This window comes from Gobius niger (genome assembly GCF_951799975.1).
Source record: "Gobius niger genome assembly, chromosome: 6".
Taxonomy (NCBI): Eukaryota; Metazoa; Chordata; class Actinopteri; order Gobiiformes; family Gobiidae; genus Gobius; species Gobius niger.
This window is the reverse complement of record NC_136857.1, coordinates 1,744,208-1,770,322: the sequence shown is the minus strand read 5'-3', so window position 1 is coordinate 1,770,322 and position 26,115 is coordinate 1,744,208. Positions and strand designations below refer to the sequence as shown.

At 40.4% G+C, this 26,115-nt stretch overlaps 1 protein-coding gene across 2 annotated transcripts in view; it reads right to left on the bottom strand.

Annotated features, from left to right (window-relative positions):
* The window catches only part of magi3a (membrane associated guanylate kinase, WW and PDZ domain containing 3a), a gene marked incomplete at its 3' end in the record, with an annotated part of 461,011 nt that overhangs the window by 142,170 nt on the left and 292,726 nt on the right, over positions 1-26,115 (bottom strand). For both annotated transcript variants that reach the window (XM_079558791.1, XM_079558792.1), the window contains exon 3: positions 5,366-5,485. In XM_079558791.1, coding sequence (XP_079414917.1) covers positions 5,366-5,485 — 120 coding nt within the window. The remainder of the gene's footprint in view (positions 1-5,365; positions 5,486-26,115) is intronic.

Here is a 26,115-nt window from a genome sequence, read left to right as displayed (position 1 = left end):
TGCTAAACATATAGGGAGTCCCGTAACAATCATCAGAGGCCATTATGGTATTACGTAAGTCAAAGCACAGCCCTGGCTTCTATTCTTAGCTACAGTTCACTCGCGGCCGCCCTGAGCCTCCCTCTCGCGTCCGGGCCGGGGCTTCAGTCACAGTGGTGAACACGGGTCGTTTCCATTCACTGCGTCGCATTTAGTGCCGTATGATTTGCACAGTGGGGTTTAATAATGCGCAGAGAAAGCCATCTGCACTCCACAGCCTCCTGCAGCCCTCAGCGCGGTTTCTGAGTTTATAAAAGGAAGTTTGTGCAGCAGTAAAGCAACCTCGAGACGATAAAATGCAATGGAGCGATACCTCACCGTGTCTGTGTGTCCAGGAGGAGTGACGTGCTTTAAACAAACGCCGCCGCTGAAGAACGGAGAACAGAACGGAGAGGAAACACTCTGGCTTTACAGAGGCAAATGCGTAAAGCCTATAAAGGTAAAAGCACTTTGATATATCTTTGTAGTAGGCTGTAATCTAAAATAATGCACGTCTCCATATCTAAATCTCACTGTTTGAGTGTGGAAGAGAAAGGTGGAGTAAATATGCAGTATAGTCTATTACTTAAAGATGTGAAAGTGAAACAAAACGCCATTCAAAGTACGTCTTTGTTGAGGATATAATCATCTAAGGGCCTGATTTAATAAGCCAGGTGCTAAACCGTTAGCCTGATAAACCACACCCACCTTCTTTCTGCATGAAAGAAGGTGGGTGTGGCCACGCACGGTAGACAAGTTGTTGATTGGCGGCTAAGGCCGAGCCGAACCAATCACGACCGTCACAGAGAAATGAGAAGGTTACGCCACTCGCTGCACCTCTATGTTTTTTGTTCAATTAACATTAACATCAGCCAAAACTAATCATTGGATGAAGTAGTCAAGGATTTTGCCTCACGTTCTCCGCGTGAGTTTATATTCACTTCATATTTGTTTAATTGGACACAGCTGTCGTCACGTCCGCTAATCGCTAATTGGTTTATTTCACTGACAATCTGTGTGCGTTAGGCCCGCCCCTTCAAACTGCTCCAATTGCTCCGTGACCAGACTAACTCCCTGCATGGAATGGACAGGGAAGAGTATGGCAGCGCCAGGCAACTAAACCGTGAGTAGCCAGTCAGTGTAACGCCTCATTTTGAAAGCTAAGACCTTCAATACTGATTTCAACTTTTAACATCACTTTTTTTTAATGCTTTTTATATGTTTTCAATTGAATTTTTCATACTTTTTAGTCACATTTTTAGCGCTTTTTTTGTCACTGGGCGGCCCGGTAGCGCAGCGGATAGCGGATAGTCCTGGGTTCGATTTCCACCTGGACTTGGCCATTCTGTGTGGAGTTTGCATGTTCTCCCTGTGTCTGGTTTCACCTACTACTTAAAAACATGTACAACAGGCCAGGATGGATGAGAGTGTGTTTGAGAGTGCACATGGGGGACGACAGATGGAAATTAGCCTAACGCCGAGTTCACATTGAATCCACTTAAAGGAACAGGCCACCGTTTTTCCACACTGAGATATGTTCTTTCCTGAGCTGTGACGAGTTCTTTAGGACCTGTCTGATCTTCAGTCACGTAAACACAGCGCAGACGGCGTTAGCATTTAGCCTCTCCCTCTCTCCTCTATAGCTCCAAAACAGGTCAAGATAGAAGCTACCAAGCTCTTCCACGTTTTACCTATTTAAATATGGTTACGTGAAGTTTGAAATCCGCACAGTAATCTTCACTTTACTGTGCGGATGCCAAATTACTCCTGGTATTATTACGCCTTACAATATAGTTCCCCCTTTTATCCGCTTAGAAAATCCACATTGTTTAACTTTGTGTAATTATACTTTGTAGTGGAACACTTCACGTAACCATATTTAAATAGGGAAAACGTGGAAGAGCTTGGTAGCTTCTATCTTGACCTGTTTTGGATCTATAGAGGAGAGAGGGAGAGGCTAAATGCTAACGCCGTCTGCGCTGTGTTTACGTGACTGAAGGCACGGGGGAAGATAAGACAGGTCCTAAAGAACTCGTCAAAGCTCAGGTAAGAACATATCTCAGTATGTAAAACGGTGGCCTGTTCCTTTAAGGTCCGGTACGGCCTCCACGAACGTAGTAAGTCATTCAAACCAATGTTGCTCACTCACACTGCGCCGCCAAGTATATAGTCTATTTTTCCCGGAGGCTGGATAAAGCTGACAGAAAAACACGAGCCAAAGAGGAAGTCAGGTCTCGTGAGGAAAGAAGATCCGGTGTATTTCAAAATAAAACCTTATTTGGTCTCGTCTACCACCTGTACACGAGCGTAACGTCGTACATGTAAACATTCCTCCATTACCAGTGACACAGGGCACTAATGTGTTGCAAAGCATCCACTTCACTGAGTCGTTGTTCTGGCAAACACGGCTTTTGTTTACAAAAACTACCTATATCTATACACGGCGCTACTTATCACGTGAACTCGCTCCAAGAGGGTGAACCCACGTGCACTTCTGTTCTGGAGAGTGCCTTTTCTGTGCCTGGTGGAGCCACAGTGTCAGCCGGACTCACTGTGAGTGGCAGTTTGGGGCGAACCCGGACTGGATCAGGACTGGAGTTAATGTGAGCCGGGAGCAAGGGCACAATCCGGTGAGGCTTGTTCACTAACATGCACTTTCCCTACAAATAAACTAGAGTCTTTTCTTGACGTTTTGTTGCTTTCTTGTCACTTCGTCAATGGGTTTTGTCGTTTTTGTCATGTTTTTGAAGCTTTTGTTGCTTTTCCATCACTCCTCAGTTGTATTTTTTGTCGTTTTTCCTTTGTGTTGCTGCTTTTCTGGCCCATCGTCGTCTCTCTTTTGCTGCTTTTTTTGGATCACTGCTTGGTTGCGTCTTCATCGCCATTTTGACACTTTTTCCAAGAAGCTTTTAGATTTAGGTAAAGCCACACGAGAGAAAATGTGCTCGGTTCTGGTGGCGGTGAAGAGGTTAAGTAGTTTCAATAAGATCAGATAAGATTTTCTCACTTTTGGTCTAATATGATTTGCCTGAAACGGACGGTATCAGTCCACGACGCCTCGAAAGTTCCTCGAAACATTCCAAAAGTCTGTACATTAAAAATTCACCTTCATTGACTTGCGAAAGAGAATTTTTAGATGGGAGAAAGCAGATGCCGTCCATTATTCATTGTGCTTGACCCGTTCAGCGCTTCAGGTTTGGAAGGGCCGGTCTCCCGGGGACGGACACGGCACAGAGAAGTCTCACAAAGCACAGGCCTTTCCGATCACGCTTCTGAAAGAATGGGCGATGCGCACACGGGAACATATTAACCGCACTTTCTGGAGGCATAAGCATTGATTTTAGCGGCGCACGCGAAAGTAAATGCACGAGAGAACTCATAAGCGGAGCGTCGGGGGGGTTCGCGGCTCGTCAGAACAGCCGTCCCAGGAGTGGGCCGAGGGAAAACGCTGTGTTTTCAGTTTACTTCAGTGGGATTTAAGCATTTGAATTCAAAAAGCATCGTCTGAAGGCTATTGCGCACTCTGGCCCTGACCTTTTATAAGTGGAGAGGTCAAATATATCCTCACAAGGCTCGACGTGCCCGATGTGTGCGATCTGGGCAGAGAAATGCGTTTATGAGAAGTTAAATCGGTGAGGATGAACGCTCGTGAAGTCTCCATGGGCTCAGATTTTGCTGACATCTTACGCTCAGAACATCTGGAATAGACTATCTAAATGTTGAACATGTGCACCTGTGCTATGACGCAAAGGAGCTTGTGTTCAGCCAGGACTAATTCACATTTTCATGAATAATGTATGTTAGAGTCACACTTACATTACACAATCTTCTCACTAACAGACCGTGTGGAAAATGGCTAAATCATGAAATTGCGTGCGTCACTCCGAGTCCTCTCACATGCTGTCAATGTAGCAGCGTTTTAGACACTTAGTAACAACTGGAAAATGACACCAGTGGAATCCAGCGACTTCTTAACCATCTCTGCTGCTTTACGAAGGCCGTGTGTCGTGTTTTCCGAGTGCACGATAGCGTTTTCTTCCCTTCTCTCACTCTGAGCGGAGACCGAGACACACAGCTTAACTCCGCCCCTTTCCCCCTGAGTCTCCATGGACACAGTTGTCAATCACAGCAGAGGCATGAGGATGATGAAACTAAAACGCTTTTGAAACTCTATGTTTTATTAAGAAGTTTGACTTTTGAGAGCAGACAAGGAATATTTCAAGCTTTCCATCATGTTATTCTGTCACTCCCTCATTAAAAACATGGCTGAAGTGTTGCCTTGGCACATTCACGTGTTTTTGAGTAATCTGTAAAAACTCTGATAGGTTTGCCTGAGTCCTCCTAGGAACGCCCCCACCTCCTGGAGACGCCTCCGAGCTTTGGTCACCAGCCGAGTAACCAACCACTGCTCCTCAGCAGAACCCCCTCCCCACTGATGCCACAGACAGCGTGTGGAGGGGGCGTGTCTAAAGGCTCAGAGGTTCTTAAAGAGACAGAGGCCTATTTCAAGACATTCACTACAGCCATTTTGAGAGAGACATTTTATACAAGGCAGTTATTCTAATTTACTGCATTTACAGACGGTTTGCTCATCATTGTAGTGGGATATAGACTGGTGCTATGACACCCCCTCTTTAACGGAACAGGCCACCGTTTTTACATACTGAGATATGTTCTTATCTTATCTTAGACAAGTTGATGTGCACCTGTCTGGTCTTTGTGCGTGCCCTCACTCACGCAAATGTTGCTAGCATTTAGCCTCTCCCAGCAAAGGTACAGCCCCAAACTGGGGTGAAGTTAGAAGCTAGCAAGCTGTTCCACGTTTTCCTATTTAAATACGGTGACGTGAAACGTTACACGATCCAATTCTAGTTACACAAAATTAAACATGATGATTTTCTAAGCGGATAAAAAGGGGAACTATATTGTGAGGCGTAATAACACCTGGAGTACTTCAATGTCCGGACAGTAATATGTCAAAGTACTCCAGGTGTTATTATGCCTCACAGTATAGTTTCGCAAAGGTATAGGGGCACAGGTGCATCAACTCGTCTCAGCTAAGGTAAGAACATGTCTCAGTATGTAACATAAATAACGTAATGAGCCTGATTGTTGGCTATATTAGGAATCTAAATATAAATGGTCTGGACTCTGAGCAGTTTCCTTCACATGAAATATCAGGAGACCCTTTTAACTTCATTTCCGATAAAAATTGTCAGAACTGAGTAAAAAATAAAAAAAATAAACAACATTTGATTTGTTTTTAGCCATAATTGCCCCGCCCTGCTGTTAACCAGACACAGAGATAATGAATCGATGCTCTTAGTGTTGATAAATGTGTACTCACCATCATAGGTGCCGCTCTCCAGCAGCAGCTCGCTCTCCTCCAGCTCTCTGAACTCCCCGACGCTGATGAAGTTATAGTCCACGCCGGGAACCTCCCCCTCCCTGGGCTGCCGAGTGGTACCTGCCGACCACACACAGACACATGCTTTAGACAGGGAGCATTCAAACCTTCTGAAGGAGCGACGGGATCTAAGAAAAGGCATTTGCAACACATCGTGCACAACGTGACACACAACGAAGTGAGACCCCTGGAAATAAGTCACATTCATGCACTTGTAGGATTTAGTTTTTGTATTTTCTGGACTTTATTGTTCCTTTGGGATTATATCTGATCCAACCTTTAACCAGCGCCTCAAGGTAAACTGTCAAGAGCAGGGGCTGACCACTCTTAGGGCTTTTCCACCAGGCTGGTGCCGGTGCTGGTTCTGGGCCAGTTCCAGTTTCAGAACCGGTTCTTTCGTTTTCCACTGAAAAAAACGCTGGCTCTTGGTTCCAAAATCTGGTGCCGGTCGGGAACCAGTTAAAAGCTGGACCAAGAAACGAGCACCAGTGATGTCAGCGGCTGGGGGCGTGGCTCTCTCCTCCAACAAACAATCAATATGAGTTAGTTTGTGCTTAGAACTTCCTGGAGAAGCCAGAACAGTCTCTGTGGAGGAAACAGTTGTTTTGCTTTATGCTCTTCAGCTAAAACAAGAGTTAGAAAGAAGAAATCAAAATGTTAACGGCTGCTGTGACTGAAACATAAACTTATTTCTCTGTATTTTATAACCAGAAGTGGCTGTAGTAAGATGTTACTATCCATGTTTGATGTTGACTTCCCAAAGCGTTGCTATGACAACAGGCACAGCTCTCATTTTGGAGGAAAACCAAGTCAGTCTGGAACCAACCCGGCACCAGAACCAGCTCTGAACCAACACCTTGGTGGAAAAGCCCTAAAACTGGTGCTCGTTTCTTGGTCCAGCTTTTAATTGGTTCCCTTGATTTTGGAACCAAGAGCCAGCGTTTTTTCAGTGGAAAACGAAAGAACCGGTTCTGAAACTGGAACTGGCCCAGAACCAGCACCGGCACCAGCCTGGTGGAAAAGGGCTCAGTGAAGCACCCGGGGGCACGTCTCCACATTTTTACCTGAGATCTCGGCCAGGTGAGGATTGCAAACTCCTCACAAACTCCTTTATAAAACAATACACAGGAAAAAAAGACACCAAAGCTCCTTAAAAATGCTCTGACATGAGAGCAACCTCGTGTAGGGCTGTGCAATTAATCGAAATTCGATTACGATTTCGATTACAACGGTAAACGATTACAAAATTAGCATAATCGCAAAAAATCTATTATTTTTTCAATTTTCTTTAAAAAAAATTTCAAACAATTTTTTTTTCCTTTTTTTTTCCAATTTTTAATTTTGGGATTTTTGTCACTTTTTCTGCTGGATTTTTGTCTTTTTTTTATGGATTTTTGTCTTTTTTTATGGATTTTTGTCTTTTTTTAATGGATTTTTGTCTTTTTTTTAATGGATTTTTGTCACTTTTTTGCTGGATTTTTGTCTTTTTTTTAGGGATTTTTGTCACTTTTTTGCTGGATTTTTGTCTTTTTTTATGGATTTTTGTCACTTTTTTTTATGGATTTTTGTCACTTTTTTGCTGGATTTTTGTCACTTTTTTGCTGGATTTTTGTCACTTTTTTGCTGGATTTTTGTCACTTTTTTGCTGGATTTTTGTCACTTTTTTGCTGGATTTTTGTCACTTTTTTGATGGATTTTTGTCACTTTTTTGCTGGATTTTTGTCACTTTTTTGCTGGATTTTTGTCACTTTTTTGCTGGATTTTTGTCACTTTTTTGCTGGATTTTTGTCACTTTTTTGCTGGATTTTTGTCATTTTTTTGCTGGATTTTTGTCACTTTTTTGCTGGATTTTTGTCACTTTTTTGATGGATTTTTGTCTTTTTTTGCTGGATTTTTGTCACTTTTTTGCTGGATTTTTGTCACTTTTTTGCTGGATTTTTGTCATTTTTTGCTGGATTTTTGTCACTTTTTTGATGGATTTTTGTCTTTTTTTTGATGGATTTTTGTCACTTTTTTTATGGATTTTTGTCACTTTTTTGCTGGATTTTTGTCACTTTTTTGCTGGATTTTTGTCATTTTTTTGATGGATTTTTGTCACTTTTTTGCTGGATTTTTGTCACTTTTTTGCTGGATTTTTGTCACTTTTTTGCTGGATTTTTGTCACTTTTTTGCTGGATTTTTGTCATTTTTTTGATGGATTTTTGTCACTTTTTTGCTGGATTTTTGTCACCTTTTTGCTGGATTTTTGTCACTTTTTTGCTGGATTTTTGTCAATTTTTTGCTGGATTTTTGTCACTTTTTTGCTGGATTTTTGTCACTTTTTTGCTGGATTTTTGTCACTTTTTTGCTGGATTTTTGTCACTTTTTTGCTGGATTTTTGTCACTTTTTTGCTGGATTTTTGTCACTTTTTTGCTGGATTTTTGTCTTTTTTTTGATGGATTTTTGTGACTTTTTTGATGGATTTTTTTAAAGGCAACAAATAATCGTTTGAATGATCGTGATTTCAATTATGACAAAAATAATCGTGATTATTATTTTTTCAATAATCGAGCAGCCCTAACCTCGTGTGCATCCAAACAGTGCACAGAGGAATATAAGAGAGAGCTCTGTATAGACTGAGCAGATCCGACTCGCCGCTGGGGAGTGAGGCAAGTCCAAACACAGGGCTCCTGGGAGAGTCTGTGTCTACATTATGAATAGTCAACAGGAGTGGGACCACGGCTCGGCTGAGAACTCGCAATTCAAACACAACACAGAGAAGGAGATCCTCCCCGTGGGGCTGTCAGGGGCTGTCGAAGCGCCGGGAAATATAATCAGATGCATTTAATTGCACGTTTTTTGACTTCAGTGCAGAACAACCCGGTTTTGAGGAGGGAAACAACATTGAGATTGAAATGGTGTTCAGTGCTGCGGAGAAAAAAATCGATACTTTCGTCATCTTTCTTGGGAGATTCCAATATGATGAAATTAAAAAGAAATGTGTCACAGAGCGCACGGAGGAACGAGCTTGATTTCTACTTTTTCGGGCTGCAGTGCAATTTTGAAATGGACAAATATTAAAATACCGTGTGGCCTTGAGATAGAGAGCATTTCTGATTGCTACATCGGCTTTGTAGGTGAAATAGAACAGGATCAACCGTGCAGGGGAGATTTGGACTGGATTTTTGTCATTTTTGTCACTTTTTTGCTGGATTTTTGTCATTTTTTTGCTGGATTTTTGTCATTTTTTTGCTGGATTTTTGTCATTTTTTTGCTGGATTTTTGTCACTTTTTTGCTGGATTTTTGTCACTTTTTTGATGGATTTTTGTCTTTTTTTTAATGGATTTTTGTCACTTTTTTGCTGGATTTTTGTCACTTTTTTGCTGGATTTTTGTCACTTTTTTGCTGGATTTTTGTCACTTTTTTGATGGATTTTTGTCACTTTTTTGATGGATTTTTGTCACTTTTTTGCTGGATTTTTGTCATTTTTTTGCTGGATTTTTGTCATTTTTTCAAAAGAAATGTGTCACGGAGCTCGCGGAGGAACGAGCTTGATTTCTACTTTTTCGGGCTGCAGTGCAATTATGAAATGGACAAATATTAAAATACCGTGTGGCCTTGAGATAGAGAGCCTTTCTGATTGCTACATCGGCTTTGTACAGGATCAACCGTGCAGGGGAGATTTGGACTGACGAGCGAGAGGGAATGAATGGTTTATGGAATGAATGGACACCAGGTGAGATTTGGGGGGAAGTCCAATGTTTTCACAAGGTCATTCACATTTCCGACTAAATACGACGTGCAGCCGATCTATTGTCTGAAGAAATGAGTTCCCAAATGACCGGCTGGCGTAGATGAGAACACATTAGGACACCATGTTTGCAGAAGTAAACACGGCACCGCAAATCTGTCAACGTTGAAGTCGTTGTACGAAGCCGACACGTTTACAATCTAACGGTGATGATGTAAAACCTTCCTGTAAATATTGTATTCTATTCTCTGCTATGAAACAGGGCGCTCATGAAACAGAGTCCCGTACTCTCATTGGGCCGTCCCTGTATAAATAAAGTATGTGTATGTGTATCTCCCAAGCAGGAATAACACTGTGGAATGAGTTCGACAAAGAGGCGAAACGGAGCAAAACACTCGGACACTTTAAAAGAACATGTAAAGACATTATCTTTAAAAAGTATGCTAGCGAAGTATCATAATTACTATTACATTCTTAGACAGGCAGACACTCGCGCTTTTGTGTGTATTTGCCTGGATATGAATATCAAAATATAAAGAAAGTTAAGACCCTAAAGCTTTATTTTGCATCGACTACAGTAAGTTTTTGTTTGTTTGGAAATCATTTTGTGTGAAAGTGAGGTCAGCTTGTTAGTTCAAGTCCACATGACAATGGACAAAACACATGTTTCCAAAATGTTCATAGATCACATATATGTATGTAAACTTCAAGGATGTTTACATGTCTTTTTCTTTCCCTTTCCCTGTCAATCTTAAGTGAGTGACTATGGACAGATAGTTTCTATTACTACATGGTTATACGGAGCTTGTACATTGGGTATAGTTGGTATAGCAGGGCTGAGCGATATTATATATGTTTTTATGTGATCAGAACGAAAGAGAGATGTGCCTTGGCATAACTCTTATGTACCATATGGTGTATTTATTTATTTACGACTGTAAATGATAAATCCTTTATTTTCATTTTTTGGTAGACTGTAAATGATGAAATTCTTTGACATTTTGTACGATCATAAACAATTATATCAATATGTAAGCTCAGACTCGTGCATCGGTTTCTTGCATGAGCGGAAAGTTTATGTGATGAATGAGAGATAAGGGTTTACTATAAGTTCTTGAACTTCTTCCTACTCCTTTTGAGCACCAAGTCTTGTTTTGTATTTTTTCTTTCTGTAAAAGTTGGCATACTTTTTTTGCTCAAATGAATAAATAAATGAAAATGAAATGAAATGAAAAGATAATGGAAAAAATACAATATCGGGTATCGGCTACAAATATCCGATACTGAACCGATACCAGCTTTGGCTCTCAACGCCTTAAAAACACTACTTTCACCACCTACATATAAGTGAATATGGGCATGCTGAATATTATATTGGAGCCATACTAAGAGCTAGTTTTAACCTCCGTTGATTAGGTTAGCAATAGCATGCTAAAGCAAGCGGCCGCATGCTAATGCTAACGAAAACTAATCAAGGCTGGAGAAAGGAATATGGAAATACCTATATTATAAAAATCTAATTTGCCACTGCTGAAGCCAAGTGTTTTATCTTGGTTCAAGAAATAACTGATACAACATATTTGTATTGATCAGATCTCTTAACCTCTTAACTCCCGCCTGAACCGAGAGGATCTTTTTCCTCACGTCATCAGATTTTTTTCCATCATTTTTTTGTTGGGCATTCAACACATTTTTCTAACTTTTGTGTCATTTTTTTTGTCATTTTTTCTCACATTTTTGTCATTTTTTTTCTTCTTTTTCTTCAAATTTTTGTAATTTTTTTTGTCAATTTTTTATCAATTTTTTGTCGTTTTTTTGTCACATCTTTGTCATTTTTTTTGTCATTTTTTTTGTCATTTTTGTCTTTTTTTCCCTTTTTAAAAAAAAAAATTGTAATTTTTTTTGGTCACATTTTAATCACATTTTTGTCATTTTTTTGTCATTTTTTCGTCCATTTTTGTCAATTTCTTGGGACATTTATGTTACATTTTTGTCACTTTTTCATCCATTTTTCGTCACTTTTTTGTCACATTTCCATCATTGTTTTCGTCTCAGTTTTGTTGCTATTTTCCCACCTTTTTTCCAGAAGCTTTTGGATTGGGGTCAAGCCAAACTGGAGTGAATGTGCTCGGTTCAGGTGGGAGTTAAGGGGTCAATGTGAGTTATTTATATTCATGTAACCTAAAGCCTGTCATATGTCATAGGATAATTAGAGCAGCCAAGTTCTCCTTGTTAAATGTTTATCTGAGAGTTTGTTAATAGATATAATTGATAATTGATCTGTAACATGACAATAAAGCATGACGTCATTGATCTTAAAATGGAGAAGAGTCGGTTACATTTTTCACTCAGAGAAAACATATGTATCAGATTGAAACAAATACACTTTGCTCTTTCCTGCCCAAAAAAAAAAAGCTTCATTTCAGCCTCTGTGTTTATTTTTTGGCTCCAAAACACACGAGGTTTGTTTAAATGTTTTGCCTAAACTTTTGCATCTCACTGTAGAACATTTTGGCCGCAATGAGCGCAGAATTTCCTGAAAAAAAAACAGCATCTATCCCACTGTTAAGCCTGGCGGTGGATCGGTCGATCATCGGGATTGTTTCGCAGCCAGTGGCACGGGGAACGATTCTAGTACGCAATTCATTTCCAACAAATTCTGAAGGAAAACGTACCACCATCTGTGATAAAGCTGAAGTGAAAAAGCAAATGGCTTCGACAAAATGGGTAATGATCGTAAACACACTCGGTGGACGTCAGGAGGTGCAGTCTGAAAGTTTTTCTGTGGCCTTCACAAACTCACAAACTCCTCACCAAAACATTATTGAAGATCTGCGGATAAACCTCCACAGTGTGTGCAAGACTGACCAGAAATCTCTTCGTTCTGGGAAAGGCTGCCTGTAGATACATATTCCTCTATAAGGTGCCCACGGTTTTTGGTCTGGCCTTTTTCACACAAATGTTATGTAGAAAATGAAAATAAAACCTGATTGTGGATCATTTCATCTTCCCCTTTGTACTGCCCCTCTTGTGGGCAAGGCCGTGGGAACCCAGGGTGCTGAGGGCGCTGCAGCACCCGCTGGTGGATAATTTGTGAACTGCAGGCAATATTAACCCCTTAACTCGCACCTGAACCGAGCACATTTTCTCCAGCTTTACCCCAATCCAATAGCAACAAAACTGAGACGAAAACAAGGATGAAAATGGGGAAAAAGTGAGAAAACATTGACGAAAAATGTACAAAAAATGTACAAAAAATGGACAAAATTTGACAAAAAAAGTGAGAAAAATGTTAACAAAAAAATGCGAATAATTTGTCGAAAAAGTCACAGAAAATTTACAAAAAATGACAAAAAAGTGAGAAAGATTTGACGAAAAATGGAGAAAAAAATGGACGAAAAATTGACAAAAATTTGACAAAAAAATGTGAATAATTTGACGAAAAAGTGACAAAAAAAGTCACGAAAATTTGACAAAAATGAGACGTGTGATGAACAAAATCTGAGGAAAAAGATCCATTTAGTTTTGTAGGTCTTTCAAATGAGGCGTTACACTGGCCTACAGGATTTGGGTAAAGCTGAACTGGAGAAAATGCTCTTGTTTCAGGCGGGAGTTAAGAGGTTAATAAATTTATGCACAGAAACAGTATTTTGGGGGGTACATTTTGTCCCTCAGCGCCCCCTAACTAAAATATCTTCCCACGGCTCTGCTTGTGGGAACTGTTATTTGTGTTTTGAGTTTTGTATGTTTTGTCCTCTTGGTGCTTCCGTAGTTCTGTTATGCTCCAAGCCGTCTCTCTAAAAGTCAAACTCCACAGTGTTCCAGCCTGTACGTTTTATTTTGGCTCTACAAAAACATCTGTCTCCATTAGACGCCAAATTCAGTCATTTTAGTAAGTTTCCAATTCGTAATTTCTAAGAATATATTAGGCGCTAATTCCGCTAGCATCCCTCTGGCTTTTCCCATGTAAGTTAGCATCGTGCTAATCGCTCGCTAATGGGATCGTTTTTTGAAGTTTTAGCTATCTCTAATAGGGAGGCACCGATGCCACTTTTTCTAAAACCGATGCGAGTACTTGGATTTAAGTACTCGCCGATACCGAATACCGATACGAGTACAAGGCATTTTCTTCAACATTCTTACCTTTTTCACAGCAGATTGGTTTGTAATTAGTAAATTTACTCATTTCCTTAAGTAAAGTCGGCGACACATTTAAGAGCAGTTATTTTAGAATTGGGCTGATGCCATTTTTTTTTTATTTTAATTTTCATTCAATATAATTGTTAATTTTTATGTCTCTGTCCATCATAGACAGAAAAGCCCACGTCCTAAAGCTCCCAATGCCTGAGCTTTATTCATTTATGTGTTTTTATTTAACAATAGTATTGAGATGTTTCTTAAATGGTCTCTTTTCGTCTTTACTTCAGCTCCTGTAGATTTTCTCGTGTGTTTGTAGTAACTTAGCGAGTAGCTACAGCGTTTTCATTGTTCTGCTGCAGCTCATTTTCCCTCAATATAAACATGTTGTATGTCTTTAGTTTGGATTTTCTGAGGACTTTTTAGTCGCTGGGTTAGTTTTTCAGATGAATAAACCCCTGGGCATAAAACGGCGTCAGAATGGCCAAAACTGTTAGCCGCGAGTTAGCAACGTTAGCCTGTATGTTGTAAACACTGCAGACGCTGCAGCACGAACAACATTAAGCTCTGGTTAAATCCAGCTCAGACTCTGGTTTAGAGAGCGCAGTCTGTAATAAAGTCAGCTCTATGTGGATTATTGTGTTTACACTAAACTATTCTACAGTTTCTCCTTAGCTGAGAGCTGCGCCTCGTAGCTGCGCCTCGTAGGTGCGCCTCGTAGGTGCGCCTCGTAGGTGCGCCTCGTAGCTGCACTGGCCGTACGTCAAATGGTTTCGGTTTCTGGTATCGGGACCTCCTGAATGAGCACAAGTATGAGTACAAGCCTGTGGTATCAGCCCGATACCCGATACTGGTATCGGTGCATCCCTATTCTCTAAGCTACTTTTTTTATATTTATATTGTTTGTTTGCCCACATTATGATTGTAATATGCATTCTTTGTTTTTGTGTTACAGTTTTACAGTCCTTTACAGTCCAGTAAATTACACCAAAACAGCAGGACACTTCTGGTCCTATATAGGAGATTGTTGCTTTCTGTAGAGCTAGTTCACAAACTAGAAAAGCCTCGCTTCATTATTCCCCTTAATAGAAACTTATAAACCATCCATCCATCCATCCATCCATCTTCTTCCACTTTTCCGTTTCCGGGTCATGGGGGCAGCTGTTGGAGTTGCCCAAATCACATTGCACCAGCCCCTTATGGCTCCTCCTGCAGGTGGGGGGTCCACAGAAGGACGACCTCATGGTTGTAACCCGGGCCTGTTGGTCTCTCATAAGGAGCTTCTGAACCGCTCTTTGTCTGACCCGTCACCTATAGGACCTGTTTGCCATGGGAGACCCGACCAGGGGCACGAAGCCCCCGAAAACAGAGCCCCAGGGTCATTCGGGCGCCTAAACCCCTCCACCACGTTAAGGTGGCGGCTCCAGGAGGGGAGAAACTTATAAACCCAACAGTATGTATGGTTTTGGTTTGGTCATTTTGATTAAACTACAGCCGTTCTCATGTTATTGCAAAATGCCCATATCTGATTTTAAAAAGGTGCCATCCACAGTTTAGTTCTGCTCTAATCTGTGAAACTATGCAAACATTAAGTCCTGAAAATGACGTTCCGCTTCCAATGTGCCCCCTCCAGTTATCATCAGCGGAGCGTAATCAGGGCTGAACCTCGGCTGAACCTGCTCCTGGAGTCGCTTCTGTGTGCGTAGAAAGAGACACATTTTTCTTTTCTTTTTTTTCCAGTGTGAAAAGTTTCCGAATCCCTGCGGTCTATAAGTTGAAGTACTTGGAAACCTGCACCAGGCGCTTCAGTCAGCTCCTGTGTCAACATCCATTCCAAACGCCGATTTAAGCTGCTGCATCTGAAACGGCTTAGGCGGCAGTAAAACATCTAATATTCCGCACACAAAGCCATCAAGCCGGAACGAGCCGCAGTGAAAGGCTGGTTTCGCCATTGCTTCTTTTATTGTCGGCTTCTCAAATATGGTTTTACTCCATGTCGTTAAACTCTACTGCCCCATAAATTCATAATAACATTGTAAAGGAGAGCGTTCACAGGCCACTTTGGGGGTATGCAAACACAGGACGCTTTGACTGAGCTTGATTACGAGCTCAAAGCAAGATTCCTCAAATATTCAAAGTGAAATAGATTTCCCTGTGACATGATTATTCATTACTGTCACATTAGAAGGGATAATAGCGGGACATTGTGGCGGGAAAACCCTAAAGTTCCTGTGTTAAATCTGCATTGTTTTCAAACACTGACAAGAGGAATAAATCATTATCATTATAAACTTCGATTGATCCATGGTGTTATCACAGTTTAAACTGTGAACTGTGGTCCAAATGAATTCCTAACTTTCCCACATCTCAATCAGTTCCTTATGAGGATGAGTTTAAGGGCACAATATTCCACCTGGCGCAACAACAGCGTTAGTGCAGAAGAGAGTGACATCTTGGGCCAGATCTTGTGGCGGCGCACGGGGCGGCGCAGGCTCTTGGCGGCGCTGTATGTGCCATTCGCCTCCGCCACCTGCAGGGGGCGTCACAAGAGGAGGCGACTGCACTGATGGAAACACGGCTGACATTCACTTCCTGGTTTACGTTGCGCTGTCTTGCGTTCTTTCTTAAGCCTTAGGCTCTCACAGGTCAAACTAAAAACTTTAAATGGTCTCCACTAAAATAGCGCTTTTCCACCTACATTAGGCTCTCAAAGCGCTTTACAGCAAGGATCCACTCACCCATTCATGCTCTCATTCACACACCAATGTACGCAGACACTGGGGGCAATGTGGGTGAAGTGTCTTGCCCAAGGACACAACGACAATGTGCACTTTCAGGAGGTGGGATTCGAACCCCCGACCTTCTGATCATGAGACGACCCGCTCTACCATCTGTGCCACTGTCGCCCCATCTCATTTATTTACCCCATCGTGAGCTAAACCATGGTGAGCTAAACCATGGTGAGCTAAACCATGGTGAGCTAAACCATGGTGAGCTAAACCATCGTGAGCTAAACCATGGTGAGCTAAACCATGGTGAGCTAAACCATGGTGAGCTAAACCATGGTGAGCTAAACCATGGTGAGCTAAACCATGGTGAGCTAAACCATGGTGAGCTAAACCATGGTGAGCTAAACCATGGTGAGCTAAACCATGGTGAGCTAAACCATCGTGAGCTAAACCATCGTGAGCTAAACCATCGTGAGCTAAACCATCGTGAGCTAAACCATGGTGAGCTAAACCATGGTGAGCTAAACCATCGTGAGCTAAACCATGGTGAGCTAAACCATCGTGAGCTAAACCATCGTGAGCTAAACCATCGTGAGCTAAACCATCGTGAGCTAAACCATCGTGAGCTAAACCATGGTGAGCTAAACCATGGTGAGCTAAACCATCGTGAGCTAAACCATCGTGAGCTAAACCATCGTGAGCTAAACCATCGTGAGCTAAACCATGGTGAGCTAAACCATGGTGAGCTAAACCATCGTGAGCTAAACCATCGTGAGCTAAACCATGGTGAGCTAAACCATCGTGAGCTAAACCATCGTGAGCTAAACCATCGTGAGCTAAACCATCGTGAGCTAAACCATCGTGAGCTAAACCATGTTCACGTCTCCAGAGAAAAAGAGCGACAGCGTCCGCTGTGGCGGATCGGCCGCGCTCGGCGTGAACGCGAAGCAAAACAAAAGCACATGTTCACCCCCCACTCCCACAACCGCTCTCCTGGAGGCGGAGTCGATCTGGTTGGAGGAAAATGTGTGTCTCCTCCCACTTAAATGCACTAAGTCTGGAGTGGTAAGATCACAAAGTGCTGCTACTGAGGCAAAATGTCACGCCATCGTCTCCGTTATGATGCACAAGATCGGGCCCCTCATGTGCAAACAAACGGTGGCCAGGGCGCGGGGGCGTGGCCAGGGCGCGGGGGCGTGGCTTAGAAAGATGGGATTGACTGAGGCGTGGTGTAAGCGTGAGTTTCCCCCTTCACTCTCCTCAACCTTACATTATCATTGTGTGTGGTAGGGCCGGGCGATAAATCGAATTAATACATTAATTCATGCTTTAAAAACAGACAATGGAAAATGGCTCAATGGCAACATTGCGTTTGCTCCTCCATGTCCGCCTGACGAGCGCCGTGTTGCCAATTTACAAGCGTTTTAGACGCTCCGCAGCGACACCGCCGTAACCCAGCGACTTTCTAACGACTCTGCTGCTTTACAGAGGCCGTGTGTTGTGTCTTCTCTCACACTGAGCCATGCTCGGAGCGGAGGTGCCAATTAACTCCGCCCCTTTCCCCCTGAGGCTCCATGGAGACGGTTGTCAATCACATGAGGATGATAAAACTAAAACACCTTTGAAAACTCCATGGCTTATTAAGAAGTTTTACGTTTGAGAGCAGAGAAGGAATATTTAAAACAGAAAGAACAATTTTCGATGGGCCTAATTGTAAGCTATGTTATGAATCTAAATATGAATGAGCAGCTTTGTTCATATGAAAGATCAGGAGACCTTTTTAAGTTTATTTCCAATAAAAATTGACCAAAATCATAATCAGCCCTAGTGTGTGGCCTCGTGTGCATCCTTCAGCATTTCGGCTGCATCATTTTCAAGGACAAACTACAAACTTTACTCCACTGTGAGTTAAACATTGGCCGTGTCCCGAGAGAAAGAAAACATAGCGCAGGCTCTTGTATTGAAGAGCCTGCAGGGGGTGGGGGGGGGGGCTCTAACCTCAGAAACATGATCAGAACACCAGCACACGCGGAAAACTGTTCTGTAGAAAGAAAAAGCTCATGGATCATCATCAGCTCGAAAGTCGAAGGCCTGCATTTAGAAACACAAGATTGGGAACTATAAAGAGCTTCACTGTGACCAAACACATCAGCTCAGCTTGTACAGAATGCTGCAGGAGGGGAATACAAACTTCACTCTACTGGAAGGGGAAATTATGGGTGCAGCTCCTTTAAGTATTGTGCCTGCTATGAAAAGGATTTGGATTCTGTCAGGTAGTTTTCGCGTCATAAACTGTTTCGCACAGCACGGATTCTGCACTTATGTTTGAAGCTTCACGATTGTGTCTAAGTGTCTAGCTATAAATTACTTGTACTTATAAATAACTTCACCAAAGAAAATACATACAATCTCAAACATAAAAAAAACACGAGCATGAATATTTTGCCACTAATCAAGCACTTCCTATAACTTTACTGACACAAATGTCTTCGATCTCTCCCCATGCGCAGCCCCTGAAGTCCTAACCTAACACTGAGCCGATAATAAACATATCCAGCTCGTGTGGAGAGTCTGTCAGTCCGATCCCCTCAGGACGGTGTTGTTCAGCGACGTTTGAAGCCTCAGACCGGGATGGGGGGAGAGATCGGGATGCTCCGCTCCCTCAGACTGACAGCACCACCTCCTCCGTCGCTCCTTCTAAACTCTGGATCTCCGGAGCAACAGTTTCACTTAACCAGCAAGTTTATCGGAGCAAAAGGAGAAATCTGAACCGGAATTGTAAAGGACTCGGACCAGGTGAGCGCTTGGATAGAAAACTCCTGGGTGACTGAAAGCTTTACGGGGGAAAAAAAGATGATGCGCAGAAAACAAGATGGAGAGAAGATGTTTCTGCGAAGGACATTGGATTGATCTTCAAGAACAAGTCCAGGGCTGGGTTTCATTAAACAATAGCATGGTATTGAAAAAAACTACCGATACCACAAAAATGAAAGTATCGAAAGCAGGTACCAAAAAATATTCTTGTAGGTGCCCTGTCGTGAGAACCAGGGACACAAATCCAGAAAGAAGATTTTTTGCAGAATCTTTTGTTTGAGCTGTATTGGTATATTTAAAAGCGTAAAATCTCAGGGTGAACACACAATTTCCCCCCATTTTTGTCCTATTTTTGCCCAATTTCTTTCATTTAATTAATTAATTTATTGCCACAATTTCCCCCCAGTTTCCACAAAATGATACCCCACTTATCACACACTTGCTGACATCTGGATGACACATATTTGAGTATACAGCAGGTATTGGAAAAAGTACTGTTCATGTGGTGGCATTGAAAAAAACCCGATGGTGACCCCGCCCTACTCAAGCCGGGCCCCCAGACACAGACTGTAGGATATGAGGATGTCAGAGCACACATTCCTGCGCTGCTAATATGGCATATTTAAAGAGAGTAAAGATCACACGGCCTCCATCTTTAACACTGCGGCCGTTAAACGCTGTCAAATGAAACCCGGCATTGCTGCGTTTTATATATGGGCTGCAGTAAACGAGCGTAACCTCCATAAATGAATCCAATTTACTTTTACGTGACTGTCGTAAGTTAGTGCATTTATCCTCAGTCACACTTTGGTAATGGAAGCGCAGCCGCCGTTCGGAGCTTCGTGGTGACTATTTACAAACTAAATTATAATTAAGGGCAGAGCCGCGGGAAGATGTTTTAGTGAGGGGGCGCTGAGGGACAAAATGTACCCCCAAAATACTTTTTCTGTGCATGAATCCTGTTTATTTACCTCTTAACTCCCGCCTGAACCGAGAGCATTTTCTCCAGTTCAGCTTTACCCAAATCCTGTAGGCCAGTGTAACGCCTCATGTGAAAGACCTACAAAACTAAATGGATCTTTTTCCTCACATCGGATTTTTTTCATCACTTTTTTTGTCGGGCAGTCGTCTCACTTTTGTCAAATTTTCGTGACTTTTTTGTCACTTTTTTGTCAAATTATTCGATTTTTTTTGTCAAATTCTTATCACTTTTTCGTCCTTTTTGTCTCACTTTTTTTATCAAATTTTTGTCTATTTTTGTAATTTTTTTGTCACTTTTTCCTCCTTTTTTCCCCCGCAATTTTTCATCAAATTTTCTCACTTTGTCAAATTTGTTTCATTTTTTGTACATTTTTTGTCACTTTTTCGTCAAATTATTCACATTTTTTGTCAAATTCATATCACTTTTTCGTCATTTTTTTCTCAATTTTTCGTCAAATTTTTCTCAATTTTTTGTCAAATTTGTGTCCATTTTTGTCATTTTTTGTCATTTTTTTGTCACTTTTTCTAAATTTTTTGTCACTTTTTTTGTCAAATTATTGTAATTTTTTTGTCATTTTTTGTAATTTTTTGTAATTTTTTCTACATTTTTTGTAACTTTTTTGAAATTTTTTGTCACTTTTTTGTCAAATTATTCTCATTTTTTTGTCAAATTCTTATCACTTTTTCGTCCATTTTTTTAAATCAATTTTTCGTCCATTTTTTTTCATTTTTTTGTCAAATTTTTGTCATTTTTTGTCACTTTTTCTAAATTTTTTGTCACTTTTTCGATTTTTTTTGTCACTTTTTCGTCAAATTATTCACATTTTTTTGTCAAATTCTTATCACTTTTTCGTCCTTTTTTTTTGCAAATTTTCGTCAATATTTTCTCACTTTTCTCACATTTCCATCCTTGTTTTCGTCTCAGTTTTGCCGCTATTTTCACACCTTTTTCCCAGAAGCTTTTGGATTGGGGTAAAGCTGGAGAAAATGTGCTCGGTTCAGGTGGGAGTTAAGGGGTCAATATTGCCTGCAGTTCACAAACTATCCACCGGGTGGGTGCTGCAGCGCCCTCAGCACCCTGGGTTCCCACGGCCTTGATTAAGGGAAGGAAATTCAAAAACACTTGCAAATAAGAGATGTAACTTATGGAAGTGTTTGGTTTATGACATTTAAATGAAAACAGATTAGACTCTCGTGAGTAAAACGCCTCAATCTGTCCTAATGAGAATCTAACGAGGAACTTTGGACGTCCTCAACCCTCAGGTCCACACACAGAAGAACGGAGCATTAGTGAAAGTTGGGGAAAGTGTCTTTGTTTGTGGCAGTTTTGGAGACTTTAGTGAGTCACAGCTCCAGAGGAAGGTAATGTTTAACAGTTTAATGAGAGCGTCGTGTTTATGGGGGACGGCATCTGCCCCGGCATCAAAATTACACACGCACATATGCTGCTGCTGCGGCGGGAAGCCAAGAATGTGACAAATATTTTTAATTTTGCATTTCTGTTAGCACACTTTACAAGTTTACAGCGCTTAAACTTTTCTGAATAGCAACTAATTCACATTATGCTGAAGCAGGAAAGTGTGATTTAAAGCCGACTTTGACACTCAGCGCTAATGGTCAAACAATATGAGTTAGTTTAGTTTATGTGGAGGAAATAATTAAAGGCTTACTTACTTTTGAATCATAGGTTTGTAAACGTGCTGTATAAATAAGCTTGACCTTGAGCTAAAAATGAAGGTGCATGTTAATTGGATAATTAAATGTCACGGTTGTAATGAGCGAATCAATTTCCTTTAAAGGGGGTATTATGCAAAATGGACTTTTTCAAGCTTTCCATCCTGTTATTCTGTCACTCCCTCATTAAAAACATGGCTGAAGTGTTGCCTTGGCACATTCACGTATTTCTGAGTCATCTGTAAAAACTCTGATGGCGGCCATTTTAGGGATAGGTTTTTGTTGAATTTTTGTTGAATTTTTGTCACATTTTTGTCATTTTTTTGTTGAATTTTTGTCATTTTTTTGTTGAATTTTTGTCACATTTTTGTCATTTTTTTGTTGAATTTTTGTCATTTTTTTGTTGAATTTTTGTCACATTTTTGCTGAATTTTTGTCATTTTTTTGTTGAATTTTTGTCACATTTTTGTTGAATTTTTGTCACATTTTTGTTGCATTTTTGTCATTTTTTTGTTGAATTTGTGTCATTTTCTGTTGAATTTTTGTCACATTTTTGCTGAATTTTTGTCATTTTTTTGTTGAATTTTTGTCACATTTTTGTTGAATTTTTGTCACATTTTTGTTGCATTTTTGTCATTTTTTTGTTGAATTTGTGTCATTTTCTGTTGAATTTTTGTCACATTTTTGTTGAATTTTTGGCTGATGGCAGCCATTTTAGGGACAGGTTTGCCTGAGTCCTCCTAGGAACGCCCCCACCTCCTGGAGACGCCTCCGAGCTTTGGTCACCAGCCGAGTAACCGACCACTGCTCCTCAGCAGAACCCCCTCCCCACTGATGCCACAGACAGCGTGTGGAGGGGGCGTGTCTAAAGGCTCAGAGGTTCTTAACCCCTTAACTTCCTCCTGAACCGAGCACATTTTCTCCAGTTTGGCTTTACCCCAATCCAAAAGCTTCTGGGAAAAAGCTGTGAAAATAGCAACAAAACTGAGACGAAAACAATGATGGAAACGGGACAAAAAAGTGACGAAAAATTGATCAAAAAGTGGCAAAAATGTCACAAAAATGTCACAAGAAATTGACGAAAAAATTGCAAAAATGTGATAAAAATTAGACCAAAAAATGACCAAAATTTGATTAAAAATTGACGAAAAAATGGAAAAAAAAGACAAAAATGTGATAAAAAATTGACAAAAATGTGATAAAAAAGGGACGAAAAAATGACCAAAAAAATTGACAAAAAAGTTTTTAAAAAAATGAGTTGAATACCTAACAAAAACCTGAAGGAAAAAAAATCTGATGACGTGAGGAAAAAGATCCTCTCGGTTCAGGCGGGAGTTAAGAGGTTAAAGAGACAGAGGCCTATTTCAAGACATTCCCTACAGCCATTTTGAGAGAGACATTTTATACAAGGCAGTTATTCTAATTTACTGCATTTACAGACCAACAGAAGGTTTGTCATCATTGTAGTGTGATATAGACTGGTGCTATGGGACTGACAAAAGCAGAACACCCCCTCTTTAACAACAAATAAATTATTGTTTTTCCTTCTGGTCAAGTATAAAACTTATATATAATTGTTGTAATAGTAAAACAAATTGTATTTCAGCTTTCTCCCAAATGTCAACGCTCCTGTAGGGCTGGGTACCGGAACTTTTTTTCCGATACCAGCACTTTAAAGGGACTTTACAGAGTTTAAAAATGTTAAAATTATGTATTTTCCTACCTACATGTTCCAGCCATGTCCTAATGTGTAGAATGAGCTCAGACCTGTTCACCACAACTGCCTCGAAAATCCTGCACTGTCACTCAGAAAGTTGTTGCTTCGGCTCCGAATTGCCGTCATGCACGAGCTTAATATAGAAGCTGCAGTTACGCAAAAGACCTGAGGTGGCAGTAGTGAGTATAAAAATGGCAAACTTGCATCCAGTCCCTTTAACAATACTTGGTTACCTGAATACCTGAACAATACCTTTTACCTTACCGATACTTTACTAAAATATTCTTCGTCTAGAAAAGCGACTCGAGTTAATCTCCAATGTCTAGTAATGTGTGAAAAATTGGGAATAATTTGGGGAAAAATTGGGAGAAAATGTGAAAAATAAGGACAAATTGTGTAAAAAAATAAATAAAATGGGGCAAAAAAAATAGAAAAATATACATACAAATATACAGAAGATGTTTTCAATAAATAATGAGCCAAAATTAGGGTACAAAACTGGGAAAACAAGGATTTTTTTTAAATTGGAAAAAATTGTGGGTGAAAATTTTGGGAAAATTAATGAATTTGAGCTGAAGTCACTTCGTTTATTGCCGTCCATGGACCAACAGCACCAAAACCTGGATTAAAAGATACACATTTTTTTCTTATCTGCGTTCAATGCTTCTTTCGATATCAGAAGTACCTAAACTTTTTGGCCGATACTATTCTGGCGTACAGGGGCGGACAGGCCAAATGTCCATAAACCGAGCTTTACCCAAATCTAAAAGCTTAACCTCTTAACTCCCGCCTGAACAAAGAGGATCTTTTTCCTCACGTCATCACATTTTTTTCCCATCATTTTTTTGTTGGATTTTCAACTCATTTTTGTAACTTTTTTGGTCAAATGTTTGTAATTTTTTGTCACATTTTGGTCATTTTTTGGTCAATTTTTCGTCACTTTTTCGTCATTGTTTTCTCACTTTTTTCTCACATTTTCATCATTGTTTTCATCTCAGTTTTGTTGCTATTTTCTCAGCTTTTTTCCAGGAGCTTTTGGATTGGGGTAAAGCCAAACTGGGAGAAAATGTGCTCGGTTCAGGCGGGAGTTAAGGGGTTAAAAGAAAAGCATCCAAAAACAAAAATGTGCTGGAAAAGCAACAAAAAAGTGACAAAAACGTGACAAAAACGTGACGACAAACATAAAAAAAAAAAAAAGAAAAACAAGAGACAAAAACGCAAAAAAGTTATGAAAAAGCAACAAAAACACGACAAAAATGCAGCGACAACGTGACAAAAAGTTCCCGTCACTTTTCTAGATCTGCGCTTTCAAATGAGACGTTACAGTGTTGCTCTCCAGTCAAGAAGCCTTTAGATTTGGGCAAAGCCGAACTGGAGAAAATGCTCTCGGTTTAGGCGGGGGGTCAGAGGTTCACATGTGTATTTGTGGAAGTGTCGCATTTACACTAATTTGGGCCAGGCTGACCAGAGTCCAGGGCTGGTTTTCAGTCCCAGTCCGGCCCTGCTGGTGTATTCCGAATGCTAAAAATGTAAACTGTGAACAAAAACTGAAATAAAAAACAACAATAATTGCAAAACTTATCTCAAAATTGCAAATAGATATTCTTCTAAATTGCTCACCCCGACATCGAAATCAACAGCAAGAACGTTTGTCAAAAGTATAACGTTCTGTCTCAGAATCCAGCTGCTGACAGGATCCATCACTCACGCCTTTGTTTAAATAATGTCTTTAAAAATGTCGGTGAGAATGTCAGACACAAGGGCACCGGAGAGTGTTTGTGATAAATGGATAAACACTGTGTTTAGGGCCAGAGCCGCAGCTGTTGGCCTGGTTCATACGAAAACCACTGGGCGAGAACAACGGCATCGCCCTGAACTGGAGCTAAAGAGTGGACGGTTATCATCAGGTTCACACACACCGCTGGTAAAGTTATATTTATTAAGGCGAGACACTGCAGGTGAATAGGGAGAGATGTCAATTTGAAACGTTTGCTGAACATCACAGATATAAATATGAGAAAAAAATGTGTTGCATTTTTTCTGTCATTTTATGTTTTCACATAAAAATAAGGCATTTTGAGCATTAAAATAGTCTAAATTGCCTATATTTTGGGCAACGAAATCAAAATAATGAATTGAGCCAGATTAAATGTTATGGTTTTATTTTATTGACATTTTAGTGACTAAGATTTTTTCAGAGGGGATTTTGGATATTTTGTTTAGTTTTTCAATAAACTAATCATCAGTGAAAAAATCTGTAAAAACGCCTGTTTTTTTGGTTTCAAAGCTGAATAAATCAGGCTAGGAATTAGATATTAAAAAATCCCTCTGAAAAAACCTTCAAACTCTCGTTGTGTCTCAGCCTGTAAAGTGTGGAGTCTGTGGGAGCTTCTATAAGGGCTCAGGCTCTGCCCGAGTGCGGCTTCTCTCATTCAGAGAAAACCAGCCCTGAAGTTTTGTTCCACTTTTCCGCTCCAGCGTCTCGTAGGAGGAAAAACACCATATTTGGGCGAAAGCGTCATCACGGGGCCCCTTAGCAGGACACGTGGATGTAACTCATTTTTGCAACTTTTCTGTCATTTTTTGTAAATTTTTTGTAATTTTTTGTCACATTTTTATCACATTTTTGTCACATTTTGTAATTTTTGTGTAATTTTTTGTGTAATTTTTGGTGTAATTTTTGGTGTAATTTTTGGTGTAATTTTTTTTGTCAAAATTTTTCAAATTTCTGTCCTTTTTTCGTCAATTTTTTATCACATTTTTTATCACATTTTTGTCATTTTTTTTGTCATTTCTTTTGTCAATTTTTAGTCATTTATTTTCGTCCAATTTTGATCACATTTGTGTCACATTTTGTCATTTTTTCGTCATTTTTTTAAATCAAATTTTTGTCATTTTTTTGTCAT